General features: G+C 43.5%; 4 protein-coding genes and 1 long non-coding RNA gene across 8 annotated transcripts; 3 read left to right on the top strand and 2 right to left on the bottom strand.

Annotated features, from left to right (window-relative positions):
• Positions 1 to 444: 444 nt before the first annotated feature.
• On the top strand, positions 445 to 2,517 carry eef1akmt1 (EEF1A lysine methyltransferase 1). Its single transcript, XM_027027932.2, has 5 exons — positions 445 to 563; positions 749 to 916; positions 1,367 to 1,449; positions 1,597 to 1,886; positions 2,159 to 2,517. Exons 2-5 carry the CDS (start codon positions 770 to 772, stop codon positions 2,287 to 2,289), a joined length of 651 nt encoding a protein of 216 aa, XP_026883733.2. The 5' UTR covers positions 445 to 563; positions 749 to 769; the 3' UTR covers positions 2,290 to 2,517.
• On the bottom strand, positions 2,433 to 3,678 carry il17d (interleukin 17d). Its single transcript, XM_027027933.2, has 2 exons — positions 3,239 to 3,678; positions 2,433 to 3,108 (listed from the first exon to the last, which is right to left on the bottom strand). The coding sequence occupies exons 1-2, from the start codon at positions 3,532 to 3,534 to the stop codon at positions 2,772 to 2,774; spliced, it is 633 nt and encodes a 210-aa protein (XP_026883734.2). The 5' UTR covers positions 3,535 to 3,678; the 3' UTR covers positions 2,433 to 2,771.
• On the top strand, positions 3,341 to 8,511 carry LOC113588654. Of its 2 annotated transcripts, XR_003411874.2 has the most exons (4): positions 3,341 to 3,422; positions 5,871 to 5,970; positions 6,372 to 6,487; positions 6,684 to 8,511. It is a non-coding gene; the product is annotated as an uncharacterized LOC113588654 (long non-coding RNA). The 2 variants fall into 2 exon arrangements; XR_003411873.2 differs by lacking the exon at positions 5,871 to 5,970 and having other exon boundaries at positions 3,342 to 3,422.
• On the bottom strand, positions 4,048 to 17,448 carry ift88 (intraflagellar transport 88 homolog). Of its 3 annotated transcripts, none has more exons than XM_027027928.2 (27): positions 17,190 to 17,448; positions 16,622 to 16,716; positions 16,468 to 16,530; positions 15,977 to 16,036; positions 15,549 to 15,602; positions 15,346 to 15,409; positions 15,121 to 15,190; positions 14,908 to 14,998; positions 14,625 to 14,729; positions 14,439 to 14,541; positions 13,765 to 13,879; positions 13,430 to 13,661; positions 13,232 to 13,302; positions 13,032 to 13,118; positions 12,773 to 12,872; positions 12,533 to 12,538; positions 12,019 to 12,105; positions 11,525 to 11,711; positions 11,284 to 11,392; positions 11,041 to 11,191; positions 10,626 to 10,741; positions 10,218 to 10,270; positions 9,369 to 9,434; positions 9,158 to 9,264; positions 8,518 to 8,578; positions 4,774 to 4,887; positions 4,048 to 4,392 (listed from the first exon to the last, which is right to left on the bottom strand). In XM_027027928.2, the coding sequence occupies exons 2-27, from the start codon at positions 16,703 to 16,705 to the stop codon at positions 4,271 to 4,273; spliced, it is 2,478 nt and encodes an 825-aa protein (XP_026883729.2). In that variant the 5' UTR covers positions 16,706 to 16,716; positions 17,190 to 17,448; the 3' UTR covers positions 4,048 to 4,270. The 3 variants fall into 3 exon arrangements, with proteins under 3 accessions (XP_026883729.2, XP_026883730.2, XP_026883731.2); XM_027027929.2 differs by having other exon boundaries at positions 11,525 to 11,708; XM_027027930.2 differs by lacking the exon at positions 12,533 to 12,538 and having other exon boundaries at positions 17,190 to 17,447.
• A 29-nt stretch (positions 17,449 to 17,477) lies between these two features.
• Positions 17,478 to 26,094, top strand: cryl1 (crystallin, lambda 1). Its single transcript, XM_027027931.2, has 8 exons — positions 17,478 to 17,594; positions 17,998 to 18,105; positions 18,727 to 18,853; positions 20,003 to 20,164; positions 20,660 to 20,854; positions 24,377 to 24,485; positions 25,387 to 25,493; positions 25,686 to 26,094. The coding sequence occupies exons 1-8, from the start codon at positions 17,554 to 17,556 to the stop codon at positions 25,782 to 25,784; spliced, it is 948 nt and encodes a 315-aa protein (XP_026883732.2). The 5' UTR covers positions 17,478 to 17,553; the 3' UTR covers positions 25,785 to 26,094.
• Positions 26,095 to 26,928: the final 834 nt, after the last annotated feature.

Below are 26,928 nucleotides of genomic sequence, written 5' to 3'. Positions count from 1 at the left end.
TGTAGTTTTGTGATTTCATGGGCGAGATGAAAGGGTTTTGAGCTGGTTCCGCGGGCTGGCCTGCTTTCCTGGCACAATCTCGTCTCTCTCGAAGCTGTTCTGCTTAGCTTCTTGTACACATGCTTTTTTAAAAGATCAAACTCAGGATTTCTCTTGAGGGTGAAACTCATTCAAAGCTTGGTCACAATTTAGATACTGACAGATGCTCCTGTCCAGAAGCTCTGGACCAAGTAGCGAAGTGTAAAACGGCTTTAATCATTTCATTCAGCCCAAGTGAGGAACAGAGGTTACTCTGTCATGCTGATCGAGTGTAGCGACCTAGTCTTGAACTTTTACACGCCGTGGGAACGACTGAAGGGACATTTTTTTGGTGATCCTCGCAGCTCACAGAAGCCACTGGAGTAGACAGCGCCCTCTACCGAGCACAAGTGCTCATGAACGACAGCGAGCAGTTGCGCGGAGTCTGAGCGTGTTTGTCCACGGACGCTTGCCATACTGTTAGACGAAAAAGACCACGCAAGACGCGTTACAGGGGGAGCTGGGTGCATTCACTTTAAAATCCGGTAAGATGTTTGTTTGTTTTCGGACGCCTACTTGAAAACGTAGCGTTTGCGTTTGTTCGTCTACGCCTAATCTACGGACTCCGTACCGATGTAGCCAGCCGGCTAACGTGAGCCAGCTTAGCTACGCGCCGTTCAGGCCATTCACGTCCACGTGTCGTTACGAGCTGTCTTTTCCGTGTGTCTAGTTCCCGTTTAGCGACCTTGCCATGATCGATGGCGACGGCGACGACGACGACATGCCGCGGCTGTCGGCCGCTACTGTTGCGGCCCTGCGGGAGTTCTGTGCCGCCAGCATGGAAGAAGCGGCACGGCTCTCTGACCAGTACACCGTGGGCGCCCTGCGAGAGGACTGGGTGTGCTCCCGGCCATGTACCCCACACTTTCACTCACTGGTCACCTCACACACACCCTATGGGTTCGTCTTAAAGGTGTGCAGTCACGGACTGTAGCCCGACACTGCTGTGCACGGTTAGTCCATCACCCTCAAGCGCTGGATGGTTGTGAACACAGCAGCGACACTGGTGTGCTAATGGCACACTCCTACTAACGCAACGCCGCTTCCACACGCCGGGTTGCGAATTGTCTGGCACCCATCAACAGCTGAGCTGGTCAAAAACTGACCATTGCGAAAGACTTGGGACATGGTAGCTCATGGGCTATAGTCAGTGACTGTACATCCATAAAGTGTTTCTGATATGGTGGGTTTAAGTGTTTATGTAGTGTTTTAGGTTTGCGGTGATGATACTGGACTAGGATGTCATGCTGATGTGCCTTAAAATAGCTCTTGCTTTGACCGTACCCAGGGTATGAGCCAGTTCTGGTATAGTAATGAGACGGCTGCGCGCTTAGCTGAGGAAGCCATAGAGCAAGCAGGAAAACAAGGAAGGTTAGTCATTTTTCAGGCTATTTTCCTACTCTCTTGAGCTCAGCTTGTCCAAAATACCCAAATTCCTCTGCCAGGAATCATGTTTAATGTGTGGCGGTCATGTCGACACCTTGACCATCCTTCCGTTGTGTTTATTCTGGCCTGCAGAATAGCCTGCGTCAGCGCACCCAGTGTGTACCAGAAACTTAAGCAGCTGGCGTCGCAGAAGGAAAACTGTTCGTCGGCCGTGCTGTTCGAGTTCGACCGCCGATTCTCTGCTTATGGCGACGAGTTTGTCTTCTATGACTACAGCAACCCGCTGTGTTTGCCTGAGGAGGTTCTTCCGCAGAGCTTTGACATCGTGATCGCAGATCCCCCGTACCTGTCGGAGGAGTGTCTCAGTAAGGTGGCGCTCACTCTGAAATACCTGACCAAAAGCAAGATCCTGCTTTGTACAGGTGAGTGGAGGCAAAGATGGCTCTGTAAAAGTTTTCACACTTCACCAGTTACTTCCTTGAACTTGATGCATTGGAAAAAAGTAGATAATTGCTTCAATAGTTCATTTGCAATGACATCTTGAAAAGAAATGTTTGCTACTGTTATAGTTTGTCAGAGGAACCGTAGCAAACCAATTTATTAATAAATCCCAAATATAACTTATAAATAATTTGCATGAAGTCAGAAGGTCCATATCCGATTCATGCCTTGTGCTTCATCGTTCTGGTTTCAGGGGCCATCATGGAGGAGCTTGCAGGGAAACTTATGGGGTTGAAAATGTGCACTTACCTTCCAAAACACACTCACAATCTCGCCAACGAATTCCGGTGTTATGTGAACTATGAGTCAAGGCTTTTCTCGTAAACCAAGCTTGGTATGGACGTTGAATCCTTCTTAAATGATCACAAAGTAACTACAACCCTGAACTGCTGAGCATTCAAACATCCCCACATACATACTTTGTTACTGACTACCATAAAAAGAAAAAACAACGGTGTAAACTGTGCTAGACCATCCAAACTGTGGTGAGCCAGTTTTGGCATTTATTATTGTGATTATCACTTGTAAATATTAAACCGATTGGTATCTTGACAAACGTCTAATTGTGGTACACAGTACAGCAGTTATTATTGTTTAAAAAAATAAGAGATTCAGGCACAATATGTAAATTGTTCCACAGGAGCGTAATAGTTGATTACATCATTGAGAGCAGTCTGTCCTCATCGTGCATGTGAAATACTGAAATCATTCAGCACAATGCTGGCAATGTTCCGATATTCTTGGTTTCAGAATAAGCGACTGCTTCCTAAGGCACACATTTTCTTTTAGATCTAAAAACAGGCTTTTCAGTGCCCCGCTACAGATTGCGTTTTCAGTTTTTCCCCCTTGGTGCTTTTGGGCGTCGCTCTCGGCGCGCTCCGATTCCTGCCGGGCGCTTTGATGGCCCTCTCCTCCAGCAAGGGCACGCACGTGCAGCCCACTGCCACGGAGACGTAGCTCTCGAGGTAAGAACGACGGCCCCCGACGCAGGAGCCCGTGCGTTGGAGCACGGCGGTGGGAATGTAGACCGGCGTGCTGCGGTACTGGTCGCTCTCCTCCCCGTTTGGACCAGTCAGGCAACCTTTGCACAAGCAGTACGCTTCTGGGATGAAGCGTGGAAACCTCGCCGGGTCATGGGAGATTCTCCATTCGGCATTAGAAAGAAACGACTTTCGTTACGCAGCTTCCAAAAAAAAGCAGCATGTATTCCTGTTGTAATCTGATTTGGACATGTTGTAATAAAGCATACGAACCGTGCTTCACGCGACCGTACCTGTAAGCCCAGGGCGAGAGACTGAGGAAGTTCACTGGCGTGCGCGAGCTCCTGTCGGGTACAAGACGACCCGCCGACGGGCAGCTGAGGTTTTTCTGCTCGTGTGCGAGCTGCAGGGTGTGGTGGAACGCGCTTAGGACGCCGACCGACAAGCGGCCGTAGATCTGCTCCAGGATCATCTCCGGTAGGTCGAGGCACGTTCTCCTGCGCGCCTTCTTTCCCTTTGCATCCGAGCCGCTATCGCGCCAGCTCGCGAGGAGCAGTAGGAACGGGAGCAGAAGCACGCGACCGCGCATATTCGCGCTGAAGGCAAACCAATAGCCTCGCCACGGCACGCAACGTCGTACTTTTATAACGAGGTTAGTTTGGGGTGTTTGATATCGCTGTATTCCGAACGTGGCTGCAGACCAGCCTTTGGGAGTGGACTATGCGCGACTCTCACTGCGTTTGCGCCTCCTTAACTCTTGCGTAAAGCTTTTTTTTTTTTTTTTTTTTTTTTAATTTCGCCGCTTTTCGTGTGTCCTGAATGTGTTCCTAATGCAGCGATTAACCTGCAGGGTTGTACGTGTTGATTTGAAACCGTTAGTGTTTCCGTAGTGCAGTACGGACTCTAAGATCTGAGCAGGATAAAGCCACCCATAGGCGCGTCATTAAGCATCGCCGTGCCGAGTACTCGGGAGACCACAGAGAGACTCTGCTTAGTGTCTTTACGACTTCGTCTCACTTAGATCATGGACCACGGTGGTCACGTTGCAGAGAGGACGGATACAACCGAGTAAAAATGAATAAACAGCGCAGAGACAGTAGAATAAAGCGACTTAATTTAATAAATACATCCGGGGATTTTTTTTATGTCTCACTGCGAGTTAGCATGGTATTTCAAATACAATTTCCATATGAAACCGATAAATATGAATACCAGACATTGTAGGGGATTTGTATTTTCTGTGGCGTCTGTCTCTTTACATTACACTTGTATTTTTACTGTGAAAAAGCCATTAAGGAATGTGGCGACTACAAAAGAGAAAAAAATCACTCTGGCAGTAAGTCATCCCCCAACTCTTCATCTGCAAACTCGTCTTCCGCCATGTGTTTCTTTGCTGTAGTCTTTGGTCTCTCCATCTGAGGTCCCAGTGGGTCAACATAAGAAGCGTCTGTAAATGAGATTACAGACTTCATTTGTACCGTTGGTGTGTTTTGTACCGTGTCACACCTAACCTATGAAAAACGTCCAGACGCATGTTGACAGAACGACACGAGTTGTAAAATGTGACGGAGTAGCCAGGAATTTGTCAAGACTCAGCTGGAAGCATCATAGTGACAGGCAGGCAGAATATATTGCTGTGTGCGCTACAACAGACCTTGCTGCCTTTTACACAAGAGCGGGGGGAAAAGGATTTATTTTCAGTTGGGGTACCGAGGGGGAACAGTAACGTTCTAGCAAAACCAAGGTCATAGGTTCTATTCCCAGGAAGCACACAAACTACCATAAACAGTGCGAAGACGTCTGAGGCGTGTGGAGTGACGTTGCTCACCTACGTCCCTCTGGGCGCTGGCCTCGTAAGGCTCGTTGGATCCTGGGAGGGTCTTCAGCTTGGCACTCAGCCTCTCCCCCTTAGCACTGGTTCCGTGGCCACTCTGCCCACTGTCTGAGAGACACACCCCAGACGCACTGGTCACACATGCCATGTTCCTTTCCCACAGGAATATCTTTACAATGTGGAATACTGAGCTGCAAGTGTAAAAGAAAAGAAAGCGAGAGGAGGCCAAACGTCCGTACGAGCCTGATCGTAAAGATCAACCACTGAAACACTGAAGCTCATCTGCTATTAATGAGAAGTGATGAAACAGCAATAATAAAAATCATATGAGCACTTGAAGAAAAGGCCATAAATTCTGCAGCTTAAATTTTCACACTGGCCCAAATCAGAGCACATCTAGTTATACAACAGAAATATCTCACATTAAGAATTGTGACAAAAAACAAACAAACAAAGAACTATACCCAGACTATCGGTTTTACATTTTTTGTAATCAGTTTATGAGACAACATGGTAAGGTTTGCCACGAGCTGTACTTCACATCTTGGCTTCTCAAATATAACAACACTCTGGGACATATGAGACCAGCATCTGGCAGCTTGGGTAACCATGGAAACCTCAGAACAACCTCGAAAACCACAGAATTCTGGGAAGTAGTAAAGGAAAAAACCTTTGTTACTCCCCAATGCACATGAGATTTTTTTTAAATACCCTGACAGTTGTTTTCCTCAAGCACTGATATGGAATTCAGTAACCTGAACTCAATATCCACATTATATTTTATTATAACCATGAATGTTAAATGTTAATGTAACTTTTGAAGCCCAAGAATTACCAATCAACAATGTTTGGTTGAGCATCTCATCGGTATAGGCTGTAGCTGAACTCTGCGGAGTATAATCATTGGCTAAAGGGCAAAGAGGATTATTGGCAGCTTTAGTTCAAATAAAAATAAACCCTGGTATGATTGAACAGTTCATTAGAGCAAGTGTGAACGCTGCCTTCTGAAACACAGTCCACACCAAACAAGTGAACCGAGACCCCATGAGCAGATCAGTCTCGGTCCACTTCTTGACGAACTCTGATTTCAGTACAGAACGGAGTCTAGACCAAAGGTACCGAATGGACCAAATGCAGGATGTGACGTGACGAGGTACGACCCCTAAACACCAGGTGACAACACGAAACAAAGTAAGTCGTGGACCAATAAAGTGGTAAAATGCCTCAGTAGCATTTGGTTCTGTATCCTGAATAATACCGAGGGGAAAAAATGTATTCAACATGCCCTCACAGTTTTGCCTCCTAAATACATTTTGCCAACTCTTCCTGAGTTTTCAACTGAAACAGATACCATCCCACATACACAAACCCCACACGTGCATTTAACCCAAGGTAGAGGACCGTTTCGGTTCGGCTAGCATTATTGTGGTTACCGTCACAAAATACACGTCACAAAAGCTGTTCAGTCTGGAAGTGACTTATCCATGACTTTTGTTTACATCTTGTGGGTCGATGGTAGATGTGTCAGTGTGAATGCTAAGGGAACCAAGATTAAAGCAACAATGTAGCTTTTTTTGTCTTCTTTGGTACAGGCCAAGGGGCACTGCGTGAAAAGCCCTGCACATGGCCTCTTGCTCTACAACACTGCAGGGCTTTGTGTCAGCTTGGACACCTCAGCACCAAAGTGTGAGAACACAGGCAGAAAATGGTGAGTGCAAGACAGTGAATAGAGCTTATGAGGCTATGACGGACCATTGTCTGTATTCCTGCAGTAATAGATGTGTAATCAACTAAACAACTACACGTTCAACACCTAAAAACGTATTACTATGTCAGTCGTTTAACCATAAACTGGCATGCTTAATAAAATAACTTTACATTTCTTCCTAATATGAATTTCTAAGCTACTGACATGAAGGAGTGCGAGTGTCCTGTGAGGTCCCCTGCCAAGAACTCGGGAGACGTGACAAACAAGGAAGGAAGCGAGAGAGATCAAAGACGAAGCGAAGGAACACAAGAACGTGTTCTCTCCCTTCTTATATCTGCGGCACAGGGATCAGGATCACCGAGAGCTACACCAACAGCCGTTTTATGTAGAGCCCCTGACTGGAAACAAAGGACCCAATCCTGCATTTGTCTTTTATGTTTTCCCTTGATGTCCACTTACCACATTTGTATGACTTTGTTCTAAAAACCAGTCACAAGTCTTTGTACAATGTCTCTTTATCCTTTAGAGTTAAACAGGCTGTTTCTGTTACTGTGCCTTTAGGACAAATATAAGATAAATGAGCGCTATTCTAATTGGCTGCCCTGTATTGTGCCTCAATTAAAAAGCACTCAGAGCTGAAATGCGCCTGAAAATTACAACACTAAACTACTGCAGGCTGAACAGGCAGAGATATGTAAATATTGTTCTCATAACCTCGAAGAAACAGTGAGTGCATTTACATGCACATAATAATCCATAATCAGAGATCTCCAGTTATTGGATTATTCGAGTTGTCATGTGAACAGCACACTCCACATATGGCCTAGAGATCAGATTAAGAAATGTGATTAAGATCTGGATTTTGGCTCAGTAATCTGATTTCTCAGTGCATGTATACCCTTACTCTAATTTCTTTCACATTTCTGAGTCTGCGCATGCATTGCAAACGTAACAAGACAGAATGTAGAGTTGTCCCGGTAGCGGCTAGCAGAATTAAACGCAGCACCCGCTCGTAGAAACAAAAACAAAAAAACCCAGCTTTTTACCGTCATTGCATCAACATAGACAAAGCTGCAAAAAAGGGCAGCATTATGCACTATTAATAATCATAAAAAGATGAAGATTCATATTTGCCAGTAAAGTGAGTCTATGTTTATAAGTACTGGTTTTAACAAACTAATAATATCACCTTTTGCAATCTCTCCAACAGACTGAGAATGAAAGGTAAACACAACCCCTCTATAGGAGCTTCAGGTTAATGGTAGAATAGTAAATTGAAGATGTATTGATATATTAAGCAAGAAGCTGATGGAACGTAGAGGGAACTCAGACTATACACCAAGCCTGACAGTAATGAACTACCAAAGGTTTCTCCAAATAACGACCTCTAATGTTTTGGGTTAAATGCATCTCTTAAAATTATCCTTTTGTATCTGAACTAGTCATGCATCCTCATGGGACATCAGATGTGGATAACATGCATATTTCCTAGTTTATCATCATCATCCAAATGTTCTTTTAAAGAGGAAAAACAATAACATTGTTCATCTTCATCCCCCTACCAGCCAAGATAGCTACAAACCTGGCGTTTCCCTTTCAAATACAAATTACTAAATGCTAAATGCTATGAGATTAAAATACTGGAATACCAGCTGAGTGACTCAGAGCTACTGGACTGTTTTGATAATCAAACTTTGGATAAATTGGGAATGTGGAACTGTCAATTCAATCGGAGAAGAAAATACCCATAGCCACCTTGCAGCCTGTTGGCAGAAGCATATTTTGACTGGAAGACATTCAGGAGGTAGGAAATGATTAATTAGCGATTTCTGGTGAGCCTCAAATGATTACCTGTTATTTGAGGACTACAGCTTGTAGTGTGCACTAGGTAAACACTGCCCACTGAGATTTAGATACCGACCTCGTCATCCAGTTAGAATCATTTATACACTATGAAGACTGAGGTTGCTGCTCTGAAACTGATCTGGAGATCCTGGAGGACTCTGCGTGTCCAATGAAGAAAAACTCACCGCTGCTGACACTGCCATCTCTACGACTACGGCCACTGCTCTCTCGCCCCGACTTCACCCTCTATGAGACGAGACAGAGAGAGACGTAGTGAGAAAGAAAGGAGTTTACAGCAGAGGACTGAAGTGGCAAGACAGGATAACAAGGAAATCTTAAGAATGATGCTGAACTGGTACAGCAGAATGTCAGACACAAGTGGGCTGTGGGGATTACAAAATGAGATCATAAATCATACACATTTCTCTAACTAGTTCCTTTCAAGTTAGATCCTTGGGTTAAAATTTGGAAAACAGGGTATTAGTCAAAAGAAGCTCAGCCAAATCACAGAATATCCTCACGTATGCTTTTTATTGCTGCCACAGTAAAGCGAGACTGAACAGAACAGGGGCTGATGCTGGGAGTCATTCCTTTCTCTGAGAGCAGCTACCGATCCAAGAATCCTTCCCTTCAGACGACAGCTGTTTCTTGTTCAAAACATGCATGCTGAAATTCTCTGGCTGCTTCCCCCCCCCACACACACCCACACACCCACACCCACACCCACACACCCACACCCACACACCCACACCCACCCACACACACCCACACACACCCACACACACACACCCACACACACAAGTGTTGAAGGAACTGGCACTACACCTGTTCTCTGATCTCCTTCATCTTTTCCACTTTCTTGAGTTTGGTGGCATAATCCTGTACCTCCTTTAAGCCCATGTCTGTGCAGAGTCTCACAAGGAAACGCAGACCTGACCAACAGACACACTCACTTGAAGTAATGCCACTAAACAATTACTTGCAAGATTAAAAATTATAGAAGGGGATAGGGGATCATAAAAATTGTGTACGTTACATTCTACATTTTCTGGAAATTTCCGATGAATATCCTTATAGGTCTCAAGTGCTTTCTGATAGTTGCCTGAGGGAGACAATAAATGCTGTCAATTATAATTCAAATTCATAAAACACATCGCCAGATTTTACACGACCTCATTCATAAATATTTGTTATCCTGGCAAGTTTGCATTTAACATTACCAATTCATAACAGAACATCACTCCACAGAAAATACCACCTGAATCTGATGATAAATTTGCCCGCAAGTTGCAATGTTTTCTCTAACAATGTTTGGTCACACATGCAAATGTAGCCGTCGTATGATTTTTCACTATATATTGTTACATTCTCTTACATGCACGCGTGTCGGGCACATTGCAAATGCTGAACGGGGCGAGAACAAACGTCTGCATGCGTGTGCTAATCCTGCTCCATGTCCTACGTGTTTGGAAATGAACTGCTTGCGACATCAACTTCTGCACAGGCGTGGCTGATCTAAGATATTTTGGCTATGCCCGATAACATCTGCTGCACAAGCCATCGACAATATTGTGCACACGCACCCATTTAGCTAATTAGATAATCATCTGTATCTTGGCGTGGGTCTTTGACATGTATGACCGCTTTTCCATGTCGATTTTGATTGGCTTTCACCTTGGGTGAATTTGGGTAAGCCAACACGTGGGCTATCGCCACGATGACTTTATGAGCAGGAATGAAATACCGTGTCGCACTATTTGTGTGGCGTGGCGTGGCTACCGTCGGGTTTTATGAATCTGACCCAATGTTGGGAATAAAATGGTAAAAGAATTAATCGCTAGTTTGAAATCAAAAAATAAAATACATAAAAATATATCAATCATACCACTTCTCCTGTAACAGCTTGCCACCATCAGCTGCCACATAACTTGAGTTGGCCTGCAATTCACATCGGCATTAATTAAATCACATGCAGTTCTAAAATTTTATATATATATATATATATATATATATATATATATATATATATATATACACATATATATATACACATATATACACATATATATATATATATATATATATATATATATATACACATATATATATACACATATATATATATATATATATATATATATATATATATACATATACACACACACACACACACACACACACACACACACACACACACACACACACACACACACACCATGTATAAATGTAGGTATCCAAGTCGCTTTGGATGAAAGTGTGAGGTACATGCAAATCATGAATAACAACAACTTACTGGATGAGTGTCGCTCTCTCAAAGTACTGGATTGCCTTTTCACAGAACTGTGTGTCAATATAATATGCTCCCAACCATTCAATGACATCGATGTTTGATGGAAAGTATCTGAAAGACTTTGGAAAGAAAGTGGCTTCAGTAAAAGTTCAGCTAGCAAACCATGAAACTTCCAAATGCATCCTGGTTCAGATAGTGCACAATAATTAAACATAATTATAATAACCTGTTTCACTTGTGTACATTAAAGGCCAGATTTTACATCAGTTCTACATCCAAAATAAAAGATTACTATTAACATTTAGCCCAAGACTAGGCTTAATCCAGCCAATACAGTTCATGCAGTATGGTTCAATAAATATAAAATGTGCCACATACATTAGTGGGTTCAAAGTAAGAGAAAAGAATGAATCATTGCCTCGTAATAGTACTGAAAGGCTTGTGACTTGTCGCCCTCGTTGTCGTACAACTCTCCCAGTTTCGCCAGCACCCGCGGATCAGTAGGGCTGACGCTGATCAGCTGCATGAGCCACTCCGTAGCCTGGTGAGAGTCCTCCAGAAGCTCATATCTACAGCCTGGTTTAAGTATCAGAACTCTACGGCATCGACTACGTAATTCAAGGCTTTATTTTTTATTATTATAATTTTTTTTAAAGGATACAGGTTGGCTAGCTGGTACATGACTTGAGCGCTGTTCCTGAGAATGGCGTGGAGCTTCAGGAAGCAGTCGAGGGCTTCCTCTAGCCGTCCCAGCCTCTTCTGGGCCAGCCCTACAGGAGCAGAGCAGAGTGGGAGACAGCAGGTCGGCGGATACAACAGCAGCAAGAGAATGCGGCAACATGGACGGTTTCGAGGGCTGCGCGATGCAACTGGCAGTTCTACTGATCCCCGTGATGGCTGACCTAAGTTGTAGAGTGCCTCGGTGCAGGAGCAGTCGTTACGCAGGGCCTCCTTATAGAACTCAGCTGCCTTTTCATAGTCTTGCTTGACAAAAACCGTGTTGCCTTTGTTAACGAGTGCCGCTGGGTTGTAGCGGTCTACATTCATGGCAAGGTCAGCATAGCGGTCAGCTTGGTCATAGTCTTTCTCCTAGAAAGAAAGAAAGAAAGAAAGAAAGATAGATAGATAGATAGATAGATAGATAGATAGATAGATAGATAGATAGATAGATAGATAGATAGATAGATAGATAGATAGATAGATAGATAGATAGATAGATAGATAGATAGATAGATAGATAGATAGATAGATAGATAGATAGATAGATAGATAGATAATCACTGAAATAAAGTTCAATACATAAAAAACAAATTCACATCTCTGAGGGAGTGTAACCTCAGACGGTCTTTCACAATGGTGACTGCAACCTCGTTGTGTACTTTGCTCACATACTCACCAAGAAATACAGGAAGGAGAGGTTGGTAGCTGCCGTGCTTTTCACCCGACTGTCCTTCTTCTCAAAGGCCTTCAGCGTCTCCACCGCCTGCAAGAGGGCACCAGCGTGTCAGACCGTCGTGGTAATTTAAAAAAAAAAACCGTCTAGCCTACAGCCCTGTGGTTTATAACTACGCAACCCATTTCAAAAATCTTGGCTCTGAAAGACCCACAATTATCACCTAAGACTTCTATTCCTCATTCTTGTAATTCCATACCGTTTATATTAGTTTCAGTTTTAGTTACTGAAGTCAATCACAGCAGTTACTGTATAATACTATTAAACATTAATAACCAAATAGCAAGCCTTGAGTTTAGCAGGTTAAAATGTACTAGAGCTTAAGGAAGCAGTGCTTGGACCTCAAACACCGTGACTGGTCCTCCTCATTTTACTCACTGCTACATAAAAGGACAGGGGCAGTAAGACAGGCCCAATATTCAGCATGAAGAGACACTGGCAATCACAGGACACATACCTCAGTCTCAACAGGCAAGCAGATGGAGGAGTGGGAAAAGAAAACCGACAATGTGAGTTTGTGAGTCATTGAAGAGACAGATAAAAGGGGAAAAAAAAACAACACCACCACACACACAAAATGAAAATACAGAGGCAGTGGCAAAACATCCGTATTAATTCATGCATCGCAGGCAGCCATACGAATTACACGAAAAGCAACGTGCCACAGACGTCCAAAGTGTGTTAGGAACTGCCTCACCTGCTTGAAGTCCTTCTGTCTTAGGTACGTGATAGCTTTGTTGATCTCTAGATCATTCGCAAGCTCCACATACTGTGAACCTTTAACCATATCTACACACCTACAACAATAACCATGGTACTGTATTCAGCCAATATCAGATTTATATCTGTACACTCTGAAGGGACGCAACTGCCCTTTCAAATGATATGTAATCTTAAAAATGCTACCACTGGCCAAGCGCCTCCACAGGCGTTTAGAACGTGGTAAGGAAGCCTACCAGTCAAATCCAGCAGCGAAGGTGGACTCAATGGCTGGGGCAATAAGCTTTGCTGAGGTCATGATGTACTTCTCAGCCAGTCCTTTTCTACAATGAACAGAGCGATACATTGTGTTAACAAATAAATGGAAACACTCCACAGCATGACTGTAAGCAGAGACTTTACTGATGCCGAGTGACTTGTCTGGGCGCTGCGACACCTGTCTCGCTCCATTTGGTGAAGCTGATCATTCCTGATGGCTTCGATCACTAAGCTGCCATGAGGGTCATCCTAAAAAAAGAGAAAGGTTCAAACACCGTTAGGCACAAACCCTCCTACGTTGCGAGACCTTCCACATAAAACATTTTTATATGGACATTTCAAAACTCCTCCGGCCTATCGGTGTTTTGGAGCTCACATTTGTAGAGATATACTTGTCTTCCTCATCAATGCCCAGGGGCACACAAATGAGCTTCTGGAAAGATTTTTTCATCATCTTACGGTCGCCGATGGCATAGTAGCAGAGGATTAGGTTGAATCCTGTCTTTACGTTGGGGCTCTCGCTCATGATGTGCTCAAAGGAGATGATGGCATCAGAGTACTGGCCCATGCGAATGAAAGCAACACCAACATTCTGCATGATTCTAATCCTGTGACACAGAACAAGGAAAAACCATCATGGTCCATTCTGAAAAATGTACCATGTGTTTATATCATACTGAGTGACATACAGGTGCCACTGTAAAAACTGACCTCATCTTTGTGTGTGCACTGGAAATCTGGTCTAAAGCCATTCGGTAAAATTTAATAGCTTGGAGATAGTTCTTCTGTTTAAAGTAAATGTTAGCCATGTTCACTTTTAACCTTCCTACATAAAAAGAACAGACAAACAGAAGTTGTGATCAGAACTAAAACATTTAAAGGATTAAAACAAACATATTTTACACATGTCCCTTTGTGTTCAGTAGAAAAGATGACATTTAAACACTGGGAGCTGAAGAGAGAAGACCTCACTTCATTTAATGATAACTTGCAATTTGACAAAAGTGTTTTGTCTCCTGTGGTAAAGTGACAGTCATCTTAATTGTAATCTCAATCAATACATTAATACATATACAAAAATGTATTTTATAGCCAAACTCCCAAATATTAGGTAAGACTTTATGGTCATAGTAGTTGTAGTACAACAAAATTTTAACACAATAAAATATCAACACAATTAAATGAAATATTTGCAGTTTATATGGTTATGTTATTAGCCACATAGGATGTCTGTGTCTTGAAGACTGGGATTGTCTTTCTTTGGCTACACCTCTGAACAGAAACTGTCCCTCTTGACCCATTCTGCTCAATGAAGAGAACTTGGCAAACACTCCAAAAAAACCTGTTGGTTGACCAAATATATATATATATACATTTTTTTTTACCTGCATTATTGAACATCTTGTTCTTCACAATGACCTGATAGGTATTCAGGGCCTCTGTATTCATGTCATTATTGGCATACTGGTTTGCCAAATTAAACAGCACCTGAGCATAAGAAAAACACAGCTCAGCTCCCACAAGCGCTAGAAATGGCCGAGTGCGACTGTAATCAGTAGAAATGGACTCACTGAGTAAGTCAGGTCCAAATTAATATGGTCCGCGGTGCCAGTTTGTTCCTTTTGCCTCACCAGTGACCGTTCTTTCCGCCCAGCGTCTTTGGCCTTTTCTAGAGCCTGTATGAAAATAACAGGTATCAAGGGAACGCAAAGACAGAAGGGGACAGTGATTCGCACAACCACCACTGGGACGGTAAACTCCACTATGACAGTACAGAGTGATGGAGAGAGAGGTCTGCAGAGAGGTCTGCACTCTGCTTTAGAGTTAAAGCCCTGACGGTAGTGTTCAACCCACCAGCTGCAGATCCATATGAGCGTGGGCCAGGCAGCTCTCTTCGATCAGATCATTCACCTTCTTTTCCAGGATCTTAATCTTCTCGTCTGGACTGAAACACGAATGGAATAAATGAAAGACCAAAAACCTCGGTACATTATAAAAAGCTATAAAAATGCAACAGAAGCGGCAGGTCCTTGTGCACTGGACCGCAAAAGAAAACAGGGAACACACGTGTCTTCAATTTTGCCTTCCAACGGAGGAGCCGGGCCTCTTGACTGTCCGAGTGGATCAAAGGCTGAACCTGAGAGAGAGAGAGAGAAAAGCATCAATGAAATGGAAAACATACATTCTTTTAAAGGGCAACTAGCAACTGCATATCTGGCACACATCAAAATGACTGAACGTTAATATTATTTCAGTTACATGCGTGGAAGGATGCGTCATGCACGCGCTTACCTCTGGTGAAAGTGGATGAATATCCTGCCGCCCGCACCGCAGTCATAGGACGAGCAGCCCCTTCCTTCACACAATAATCCAACAAGCATGTAGACGCATGTTTTATTAGCTCATATATTGCGGCGTGTTTGTCATTTGAATGAAAAGCAAACATCACCATTTCAGTCAGTTAAGGCCACTTAAGGCCTTTGTCGAGCTCTTACCTGCACAGCTCCAGTTGTAGGTCTTCCTGCTGCAGAGCCCAAAGGCAGCCGTGACTAAAGAACACCACATTAAGAACATCATGGAAAACACCAGGGGCATCACACACTGTTATATTTCAGAGGGGGCTGAATTCGGTCAGGCATCCTGCGAACTGCAGTGATGTTTGTTTCAGATTGTCAAAAGCATGTTATTTAGTCGAAAGTCATTTATGTTTGATTTTCCTCAGTACTTTTTTGTCTGCTGTCTAGCACACTCAAACCACACATTCACTCACCTTTAAGAGTCTGTCACCAACCCTGCCCTGACTGCTCTCTCCCTGAGGTTTTGAAACAGCAAACATGCTAAGATACTGTATGTTTCCTTCTCTCTCTGTGTGATAGATACACCTTTCATCATTCATTGGAGAAGGTTCATTCGCACTACTTACACCAAAAGCGGTTCCTGTGGGTCTTCCTCCAGTGTATGTGCCAGGAAGCTTTGCAGTCATCTTTGCAGAAATAAAAATATGACTGAATGTGTATCCTAAACTAGTTGTACTGAACAAAATTAGTGACTCTTTCCTGTCACAGGCAGCTAGATCCTTCTCCATCATACATATGTACCCGAAACGTCTCCAAAGCGTAGTCTATAAAGCTAACTGCCATGTCTACAAAACACGCATAATAATCTAAAATATACCACACGATCAGGCAATTAAGAAAATATACACAGACAGTGTGCACGCAGAGTGTGTTAATCTTCCCCTAAAGGACTACATATGTAGAAACCTACAGTCATAAATATCACACAGCAAAACCTTTTATACTATTTTAAAAGTCTAATTTGGGTGCACCTCTGAAATGCTAAGAGGTGCCTTTACTGTGTGCACCTGCAAGTGTGTTCTGTGTATTGTATTGGGTTATTGATTATTGTTATTACTGGGGGTCTTCTGCCATGACTGGTCCTGACAGCTTGCTGAAAGCCAACATCATTGTCGAGCTCCTGCACACACACACAAAAAGTACTGTGATAAATCAAATAAAGAGTTCCATTTTAACCGAGTTTCGGCATGATGTGTATGTGTTACACCTACCTCTGAGTCAAATGTTGGATTGTAGTCGTTGTAACCTGAATACAGGTCGTCATCATCTTCTGCAGCAAGATGAATGTTCTCCATCACTGATTTAGCTAGGTTACAAAAGAACATACAGCCAAATCAAGACTAATATCACAAAACAAAACCAGCCTGACATTCAACAGATGTTAGCTAAGCATTGTAGCTCAATGTATGCAGGTTTTCGTAGCTCGATAGATAGCTTAGATGGGTTTTAAAACGAAGAGTCGTGAAACAAGTAACCCAAGTCACTAGTTATGGCTAAATATAAAACCTAACAATGCTAACTAGCTAGTCAAGGGAAGAATGCATCGTTTAACCGACTAGCTAGCCTAGCTAACCCTAGCTCGTAAATATAACCCAACAATCCAGCTAGCATGGCTGCTTTTTATCCAACATTACTTTTAACATGCTACTGATGCTTTTAACCTGAAAGTAAAGGCAGAGCACTCTGTCGACCTTTTGGCTGGAAAGCAGAACGACATTTCTAATAACAGAAAAAAGGTTTAGGACGTCTAAGATAGCTTTAGCTAATTGGCTAACCTACCCAGACTTCGCTCATAAAATCCTGAAGCTTCGACACGAGCGTGCCACCGTTGCTAGGATACAGCCTACGTGTTGAGCCTTTTCCTTTACCAGACTTCTCTTTATCCGACTGGTTCAGCTTCACCGTCTCCCAAGATGTAAAGGCTTCTCTTTCAATCGCTCGGCCTGCAATTTCGCCAAAGACGTTTCTGCGGGTGTGCGTTCCGAGCGACTGCTGAGGCGAGCCGCTACCTTAAACATAACGCTGAACGCGTTTGGCGCACCTGGGCTGCCGTAGGCGCCCTGACCCTCGTGGTTTGGGGTTCTCGTAGCGGGTCTGAAATGAATCGCGAGAAGTTCTCGGTTCATCTTAGCGACATAACGCGATGGCTTCACCTAAAGGGGCAGTAATTACAGTTGTAGGAAGGTGAGCATATTTATGTCATTTAATTAGTCCGTATAACGTTAACAGTTAACACGTATCCTGTCGGGCCAGTGGTGTCTGGATTCAGACCTTTGATATGTGTGCATATTTCACAGCTGTTTCATTTGGATCACTTGCAGCTAATCCCGTCGTTCACTTTACATTTCCCACTCCTACCTTTCGTTCTCTGTGGCTCAGTCACTGCTTTACCCGGGTCGTTTAGGATAGATCACATGTCTGGCATATCTAACTGGCTCTGCGCAAACTCACACGGCTTCTTAGGTGTAGCCTCAAGCGTATCTCTGCTTTAAGTGCCATCCATATAACTGATCGTTATATTACGACGTTACCATACTGGTTTATTTCAGTAGTATTTAAGGATTCAAGCAGTTTTGTTCTCTTTCAGTGGTCTGATTGGCCGTTCCTGGGCTATGGTGTTCTTGAGTGGCGGGTACAAGGTTAAGCTCTATGACAGCCAGCCTGGACAAGCGTCCAAGGCCATCACAGAGATCAGGTCTGTGAAACTGGGAAATACGAACCAAGCATTGCTCATATAAACTGGATTAGGACCCACTTCTTCAACGTATGCCTGTCAAATGGCGGTACACATCTAAAAATGATTTTCGTTTTTTTTGGATGTTGAAACACACAAGCAGCCTCCAGATGAGACAGTCGAGTATTAAATATTAAATATTCATATTTAATTGTGAATATGGAAATTATCAGTCACCATCAGCGCTTTCAGTTCAATTTTCGTTTTTGTTGCCTAGTAATCTTGCAGTGTTCTAAAAAATGTTTCATAAATGACTTAGTCCGAGTCATTCAATGCTCAACATCTGCTGAAGTCAGTTTAAACTATAACTGGGGACAAATCCCCATTTATGCGATTGGGCACTTGGTCATCGTGACTGGAGGAATTGTCTTCTGTCTGTAGACAGATGTGACAGGACTTTTTCTCATTTGATTTCTCAAGTACCTTGAAGTACAGAATAATTTCATGTATTTCAAATACACGAAATATCTACCAATATTGGCATATTGTTTGATATGTAGCTATGTAGTATCTTTTAACAGACTACTTTTGTACAGTGAGGACATAAATAGTCATTAAAAAAATGTGTCTGTGTATGATCAGGACGCAGGTTTTGGAGCTTCAGGAAGCCCAAATGCTGCGAGGAAAGCTCAGCGCTTCGGAGCAGCTGGCGCTTCTCAGCAGTCACGATGACCTTTCACAGGCACTAGAGGGCGCATTTTTTGTTCAGGTATAGTATTGGCTCTAAATGGAAAATGGTATTCCCGCAGCTTGTATCCTGAGCCTCAAGACCGCAAATAAGGAAATAAAGTGTGTGCTTGAGTTCTGTAAGATAATACAACTTTTTAAGACCTCAGAATAACTCTCTCTAACAGGTCATCCAAGAGTACAGAGAAAAACCGAGGTAAAAACAGCATTACTGCTTACAAGGCAAAACATGGGTTTCCGATAAGGAAGTGGATGACACAGGGATCTACGTTGTATAACAACACAGTTTCCGGTGTCACTGTCGGAGTGTTTGGTTTTGTGACTAAGCCTTCGAGAATTTTCCATGTCAGCACCCACGCGAGTTAGACTGCCACTGATTGAACAACAATCAATAGGACTCCATTACTTGGTGATTTCATTAGTAGAATATGCAGAACATAAGAGTAGAGTTCCCCTTCATCAAGGAAAAGGCAGCAAATAAAATGAAATGTGCTAATATACGCAGTGGCGTGTGTCATTAGGTGCGTTGGGTTTATACTAAATCTGAGGTAACAATTTTTCGGTCATAAAGTGCCGTTCTGTAATGAGCTTTCGCGTCATAAGCTGTAGGTCCTTCACTGGGTGTTTGTGTTCACCTGTTCCCAAGGGCATTTTTATGTTCTTTACATCATTGGTGGTATGTTTTCTCTTTCTGAATTGTGTAGTGTGATCATTAATGTTTAACATTACAAGAGGTTTTCCTAGTTTGGACCTTGTAATAGTGCATAGTAATGGATTACTGTGCAAATCATGTACTAATTTAATGACCCTAGTAGGGTAGGAAGGAATGGCTTTGACAATTTGGGGATGGACATTCCACATTTACCTGTGTGATTTTGTAGTTTAGGGTTTTTAATTATGAAATATATTAGCAGAAATAATGCTGGAAAGACAATGTATGCATATAGCCCATTATTAAATAATTAACAGTGCATTATATTGGAAATAGTGTTATTAAAAGTGCATGGCGGTGGTGTTCTGCAAATGTCAGAAAGAATTCCACAAAGCCTCACCACAAATTCACATGTTTATCATTCAAGAGTTATATATATTTTTTTCTTTTTCTATCCAAATGGTATTTTGTCTGTAGACTTGGATTTTCTTCAGTCTTTACGTGGTTTTTGCTTGACAGGAGTGTGTGTATGAGGATCTAGAGACCAAGCAGGCTGTCTTCCAGGCGGTGGAACGTCATGTGGGCGAGGGTGTTGTCCTCAGCAGCTCCACTTCCTGTCTGATGCCCAGCAGTGTCTTCTCTCTGGTCCAGAACCGCACTCGCTGTCTCGTAGCCCACCCGGTCAGTCATGCGGCGTAAACGAGACTGCGGGGAAAAAAATGCATTTAAAACATTTTCTTCCTCTGTTTTGAGCTGTCTATGCATCGATTGGCTAATCTGTATTTAATAGGTATTTTGAGAGGAAACGATGTGGTTAAAAACAGACAATTAAATCAGAACCAAGTTATGCATGGACATGCAAGTCAGAGTTTCCATTAATTAATCCATTAATTGCTCCTTAGAATAGAAATGACTTTCCTGTCACTTAAGCAGGCAGATCTGTCTGTATCTGTGTCCATTGCAGTGCTCTTCAGATCTTCTTAATGGGAACGGTTCACTGGGTAAATGTTTAACCCCTACAGTGCCAAACACTAGGGCTCATTTAAACAGAGAGTCCTGCAAAGCGGAAGAGGTGGGACAGTTATCAACATCTAGTGCATGTAAACACCGGGTCAGGTGTGCCAGTCCGCATGGAAATGTGATCAGCGGTCCCCCCGCTCTGTCATACCCGCGCAGGTAAACCCGCCGTACTATGTACGCCTGGTGGAGCTGGTTCCTCACCCCGAAACCCTCCATGTGGTTATGGATACGGCGCGTGACCTGATGACTGAGGTGGGCCAGGCACCTGTCTGCCTCAGAAAGGAGATTGATGGGTTTGCGCTGAACCGTGTCCAGTACGCCATCATAGCGGAGTGCTGGAGACTGGTCAAAGTAAGTCAAATCAGAATATGCTGCAGTATCACTGATCCTCAAAGTCTTGTTAGTGGGTTATACCAACTACTAAAGGATAAATGAGAATTTTAGACTTAGACTCGGGAATTCTTGACTCTTTCCTTAACGGCACCGGTGGTTTGTTTAGAATGGGATTCGCACTGCATGTATAATATGACTGACAATACTGTCACATCACTTCATGTTTCTTTAAGCATTTCCACAGGCTGTGGAGAACCCAGCTCCTGTTCTGCCATACGGTTGGTCCTGTCACAGCCGTGACGCTCGGTTATGTGTAAAACCGCAGAATGTCCTAAGCGCTTTGAATGACGTCAGTGTATGAAAGTTGCTGAATAACTTGCCTTGCCCTACCAGACGTGGTTTTCTGAGCCGAGAGATAAAACCAGTAATGACTGCAGAGTTGCGCCCATGTCTACCAGGAACAGAAAGAGTAGGAAAGTAGTAAAGACAGGCACTCTTGTGTTTGTGGCCAAGCGCACCGGTGTATCAGCCTACACCGAGAGATGACAGATAACACAGGCCTTTTTTCCCTCTTTCTCTCGGGAGGTTTGCCAGGCACTCTGCATTTTGATGCTTCTCAGGACATTTTGTCCCAAGGCTGTGGAGTACACCCCTGCTTCACTGTATCGGATGAACCCTGAACAGCGTGAAAAAATTCACTCCAACAGTTCAGGCCCCCAGGGTCCTATACGCAGTCCAGGGCAGAAAGGAAAAAATCACAGCTCAGTATCCAAGCTGTGGGAATACCATTTCCTTCTGGCCTCGGCAGAATGCTGGCATTCAGGACGTGCCACTGCTTAGCAAAGGGACTTTTCACATGGGCTTTGCGACAGAGTTAAAAATGATAAGTACTTATAGATGGATTAAATTCTAAATGATTTAAATCCAGTTGAACTCTGCAGTGCTGAACTGATTGTCTGGGTGTGACTAAGATGTACGACGACAGTTGTAAAGGAGGCAGTGGCACCAACAGGATTATATTTCACAATACACACGAGAACCACCCACTTGTAGGCTACCTTTAATGTTTAGGGTCAAACACACACACATACGAGTACTCAGCAAGCAAGAGGGAGATGGATTTACCAATGCACCACCAGCGTAAAACTCCTACCACATACAGCTGCAACGTTTGAAAATTTCCCAGTATTTTAGGTTCTTCTTTGATATAAGCGGATCTGAGAATCTGCCAACAGCTTTGCTCACTATGATCAAATGTGCAATCAAATGAACAGTAAATCATTTCTTTGAGAATTTGTACAGTTTCATGGGATCACCTTTCAGCATCATTGTCCTGACTACAGATACAGGTGTTTTGTTGTTGTTGTTGTTTTGTTTTGTTTTGTTTTTTGTATTGTTTTCTCTTTTCTTTTTTTTTTGGAGAAAAGGTTTCAGGTCCTTAAGACATTCTAAGAGCTCTCTCATAAGCCACTGACAGCCAGGACTAGTTCAGCGAGCTATGAAAAAACTAGTCTTTATCTGGAGCTACTGGAATTCAAACACTTGCTCCAACCACACTCGCGCTGACTTCATTTTTATGAAGACGGTTGAAGCTTCACAGGTAACCTGTGGTAATGGCAGAATACGTGCTATTGTGTTTAACATTTCTTCCCTGTCTATTGCTCTTGTCTCTGGAGTTAGTGACAATGCCTTAGCACTCTGACACAGTAACCAGAATGGTCAAGAAAGATGCTTGTCCTTACTCTGTGAATACTACCATTTTAATATTTTAATTTTAATCACAATTGCATGGAGTGAAAAGGTTTTTGCATGGTCTTTCTCTTTTAAACCAACTGGGGGAAAAGGTCATTTTTCTTTTGCTGTCTGGTGTCCTTTTGAGTGTTTTGTGTCTTGGTTCCTCTTGAGTGTTCTTTCTCTCAGCCTCAGGGATATTTTTCTCAACACTGTCGCTTTTGGCTTGCTCCATTGGGTCTTGGACTAGGACGTATGTAAAGCTTCGTGACAACAGCTGTTGTAAAAACTCATCAGGCAGCGGTGCTAAGACACGCCCCTTAATCTGTGGCGCTGAAACACGCCCCTTAATTTGTGGTGCTAAAACACACTCTTCAGGTCTCCACGTTGTTAAATCGGCAGCAGCCTCAACCCCATACCTTCATGAGCCATTCGGTATCTCTCACTGAAACTGCAGCGTCTGTGCTGTTGTGATGTGGAGTCTTGCGTCTGCTTTTCCCACAGCCTCGAAGAGACATTTTTATCTTTTATTTTTCCATTCTGAAGAAAAAGTGAAATGCAAACCCATGCAGTTATGGTTTTGTAACAAAGATTGTGTATATCAGATGCTGTGCTTTTATGGATATCACTGGAGCAAACACAATAGTGGTCATAGAAGAAGAATTTGACCTAATTATGCTGGTCACTCACTGGTGTGTGTCCCTACACCTGAGTCAAATAACTGTACAGAACCTCTAGGCAGATATTCTAAAGTGGCAAATGCCTCTAAGGCAGAGAAAACAAATACATGCATGAGCGTGTGCACGCACACACACAGAGGCATACATAATTTTGATTGGGAATGTGGGGAAACTTGTTTGGCCTGGTGGCGTGACGAACCTCGCAAGACGTTCTGTTTGAAGTTTTGCGACTTCGCTACGTTCTCCTTAAACAGCTCGCTGCTTTGTGACAACTGTTGTAAAAAAAAAAGCACTATAAATAAATTTGACTCTTATTTTCACAGATCAGGTCAGTTTTTCCTTAATCTTTGATGTGCTTTAGTACTTTATTGTACTGTACTTTAGTTACTGTACTTCAGTTTACAGTGTATAATAGTTATTTGCTGTACGTAAGCCTTGTTAGCATTACTGTGATGTCTTTCTCTCTCACTCACACACACACACACACACACACACACACACACTTTGCACATACAGCTCAGCCAAACACACAGTTGCGCTCAGAGTTCATCTGGGGCCATTGAGAGTGAGCCAATGCTGGAAAGCGGAGTGGTTGAGAACAGCGCGGGATGCCTCCGGTGATTACCGCTCAGGAAAGGCCTCTGTTCACGAGTCTCACCATCAGCCCACTGCCCGCATAACAGACCCGTTGTTGCTCACGGGCGAGCGAACAAAGACCTCCCTGTTCCCCTCCTGGACCCCCCCCCCTCCGCCCTCGCACAGGTCTGTATCCTGGCTTTGATTTCATGCCAGTCAGGGAGCAGGTATCTGTAGCCTGAGGTTATGTGAGTGCGGACTGGGCTCTGTGCCTGGCACTAACACCCCCCCCCCCCCTTCACCATCCTGACGTTCCCAGGACACTGAATTGGATGATGAGGGAAGCCCAGTACAGTGGGAGCTGATGTATTGCTCTTCTGCTGGCCTGATAGGAAACGGTGTGAACTTGCCAGACAGAGGGAGAAATCCCGGATGAAAATGGGAACTCGTTAAGATGCGTGTCTACTGAACCATTCCTACATTTTGCAGGGTTTTTTATTTTGCTTTCATTAAAGGTCGTCATCTGTCTGAGCTCTTGTATCTGTTTCTTCAGGATGACATCATCTCAGTGAAGGATATTGATCTGGTGATGTCAGAGGGGTTAGGCATGCGCTACGCTTTCATTGGTCCTATTGAAACCATGCATCTCAATGCACCTGAAGGCAAGTCGCTTTTTCTTTCCACGCTGAGATGTCACTGTGAACAAACTCTTTAAGTGTCCATTGTTTGCAACGGCTGGATGTCACATAGCCCAGAAAAGCATCGGCGTGCTTAGATAGCCTTTACGTTTAGAGACACAGTTTCAAGTCCTATTTGCTTCATTTATTTCCAGGTTAGGTGCCGCCAGGCCAAGACTCCTGTCATGGCTGTGTGCCTCGCATGGCCCTCGTGTGTTGATAAATGCCTGTGTCTGAAAGGGAGAGCTGCAGGGTGTGTTTGTGTGTTGAGGCCTCGCGTTCGTGGTGAATTTCGGTAGGCTGTGTGAAAGAGCCCCATTCCCCCTGCGTGCCCTACAGTAAGGGGTTGTGAGAACAAGGCTCACTTTTGACATAATGGCACTTTCATCGCAGTCGTCCAATTGCAGCGGACACGTTTTGCCAATGAGAGGTTAAAAACAATTCCTGCGCTACAGACACCTGTCAAGCGCCATTGCATTGTTTGAGACTCAGCGATGCTGGAGAACACAAAGACACTAGAGGCCACTTTGCACAAAGCCTACTCTTGGACTAAATGGTTAGTGGAAAGTCCTTTTAGTCCAGAGTTTTAGTTTTAGGAGCGGTCTTGTTCTCTAAAACTGGCCCTAAATGCCTGAATTGACTGCAGTGGCAGGAATGTAAAACAATGACTATGATGAACAGAAATATGTAAAGCATTTACAAAAGCAATAACTATGCTTCACAGGAACTCTCGCAACCACTTGGCTCACCTGATGTTTGGCTTTATAACCATTGATATGGATGAATCTTAAAACATAACGATAAAAATGCCAGTTAACTTTATGCTTCACAATACACTAAGCATGGCAGTGCAGTCAGTTCTAGGACCTGTGTTCTGTGTCCTCAGGTCTTGAAGACTATCTTACACGCTACCGCTTTGGCATGAGTAGAGTCCTGTCTAGTTTCGGGCCCGTTCCTGAGTTCGACGGAGAGGCCGCAGCTCGAATCAGTAAAGTATGTGCGTCCTAGTTGTGTGTGCTTATGTAATGCCATGGTAAAATTCACAGATGTAAGCCATTTATATGAATAAGGCCTTAATAAAAAAAAAAACAACAAACAATGTGGTACAGTGTTTTTATTTCCTTCTTTTAATTCCCTTAGGAATCGAACGGGGAAAAGTTAACCCTCCATTTCTTCCCCAATTAGGAAATCTGTGAGCTCATCCCCGGTGACCAGGAGCACCTGTCTGCCAGGAGAGAGAGAAGGGACCAGCTGTTGATGGAGCTGGCCAAGCTTAAGAAATGAACGCCCGAGATCCCCACTGCGTAGTGGGACACAGCGAGCCAGGCTGGACAGGGATATGAAGCGGAGACAACGACAGGGGACTGCGTGTACCTCCATCCTCAGGAGTGGCGTTCTGACACCGAGGGCAAATGAGTTCTAGAGCAACAGAACTGTCAGTTTAAATTCTTTTGATTGTTCCAGTGAGGTTTGATTTATGGATGGAAACTATGGCTGTAAGGCTTGAAAGATATTAGTTTCCTTAAATAATTAACACTTGTTTAAATATGCTGCCACTTTTGTAACTAAACTCACAATTAAAGAGAAAACGGGACGCATTTGATAAAGTGTTCTTGCTCTCCATAGACAATATTGAGTTAGACTCCTGTTAATGGAATGCCAAGGTAACCAGTCCCGGGTATCTAGTTTACACCGCACTTGTGACTTCCGTGTGATTCCCGTCTCAGTTGCGGCAAAGACCATTTTTGCGACGTCCTGACCACCAGTTACTGTGTGGCAAACCAGATTATTATGGGATTATCCCATTAGCTACGGGCGTTGATTTGTAGATGTTAATCTCCTCGAAGCACATCTTTTAAGAAAATAAAACGATAAAAACAAAAGAGCTATTCGTTTGTGGCAAAAGTCGGCATGTTCCCGGTGTGACTTGGAACGTCGTCTCATGGTTCGTGGTGCAGGTGTGACAAACAGCTCGTCTTTCATCGATTTTTCGCCTTCAGTGGAACGCGGATGCTACTGGAATCTGCTGAGGTTATATGGTTTTTATTTTTTCCCATCAGCAGACATGTATGCCGTCTGTCTGAAAAGCAATACTTCACAACGAATACACGGGGTTTATATCGATCAGAAAATACCTCACATCATGACAAACACATTTCACCGCATGGCGAATACACAGAAGGCGCAAAGCCGTGATAAACCACGTTGGTGTTGTTAGAATGCTTTAGTCTTTAGAAACAAATATGGAGTAGGCAGACCTGAAACCATCATGTGAAAGTTTCTGATTAAAAATCTATCAAGTCTAAGAGTTTTTTTTAACTATCCAACCGAAAACCTTCAACCCTCCTTCCAGCCCAATTCCCCTAAAACACATGAACGCGCACTGTCCACTGGAGTGCGCAGCCTCAGATGTCTGTCTCATGTCTCA

Source organism: Electrophorus electricus, chromosome 25, assembly GCF_013358815.1.
Source record: "Electrophorus electricus isolate fEleEle1 chromosome 25, fEleEle1.pri, whole genome shotgun sequence".
NCBI lineage: Eukaryota > Metazoa > Chordata > Actinopteri > Gymnotiformes > Gymnotidae > Electrophorus > Electrophorus electricus.
Note: the sequence above shows the minus strand (reverse complement) of the source record. Positions and strands in the feature narration are given on the sequence as shown.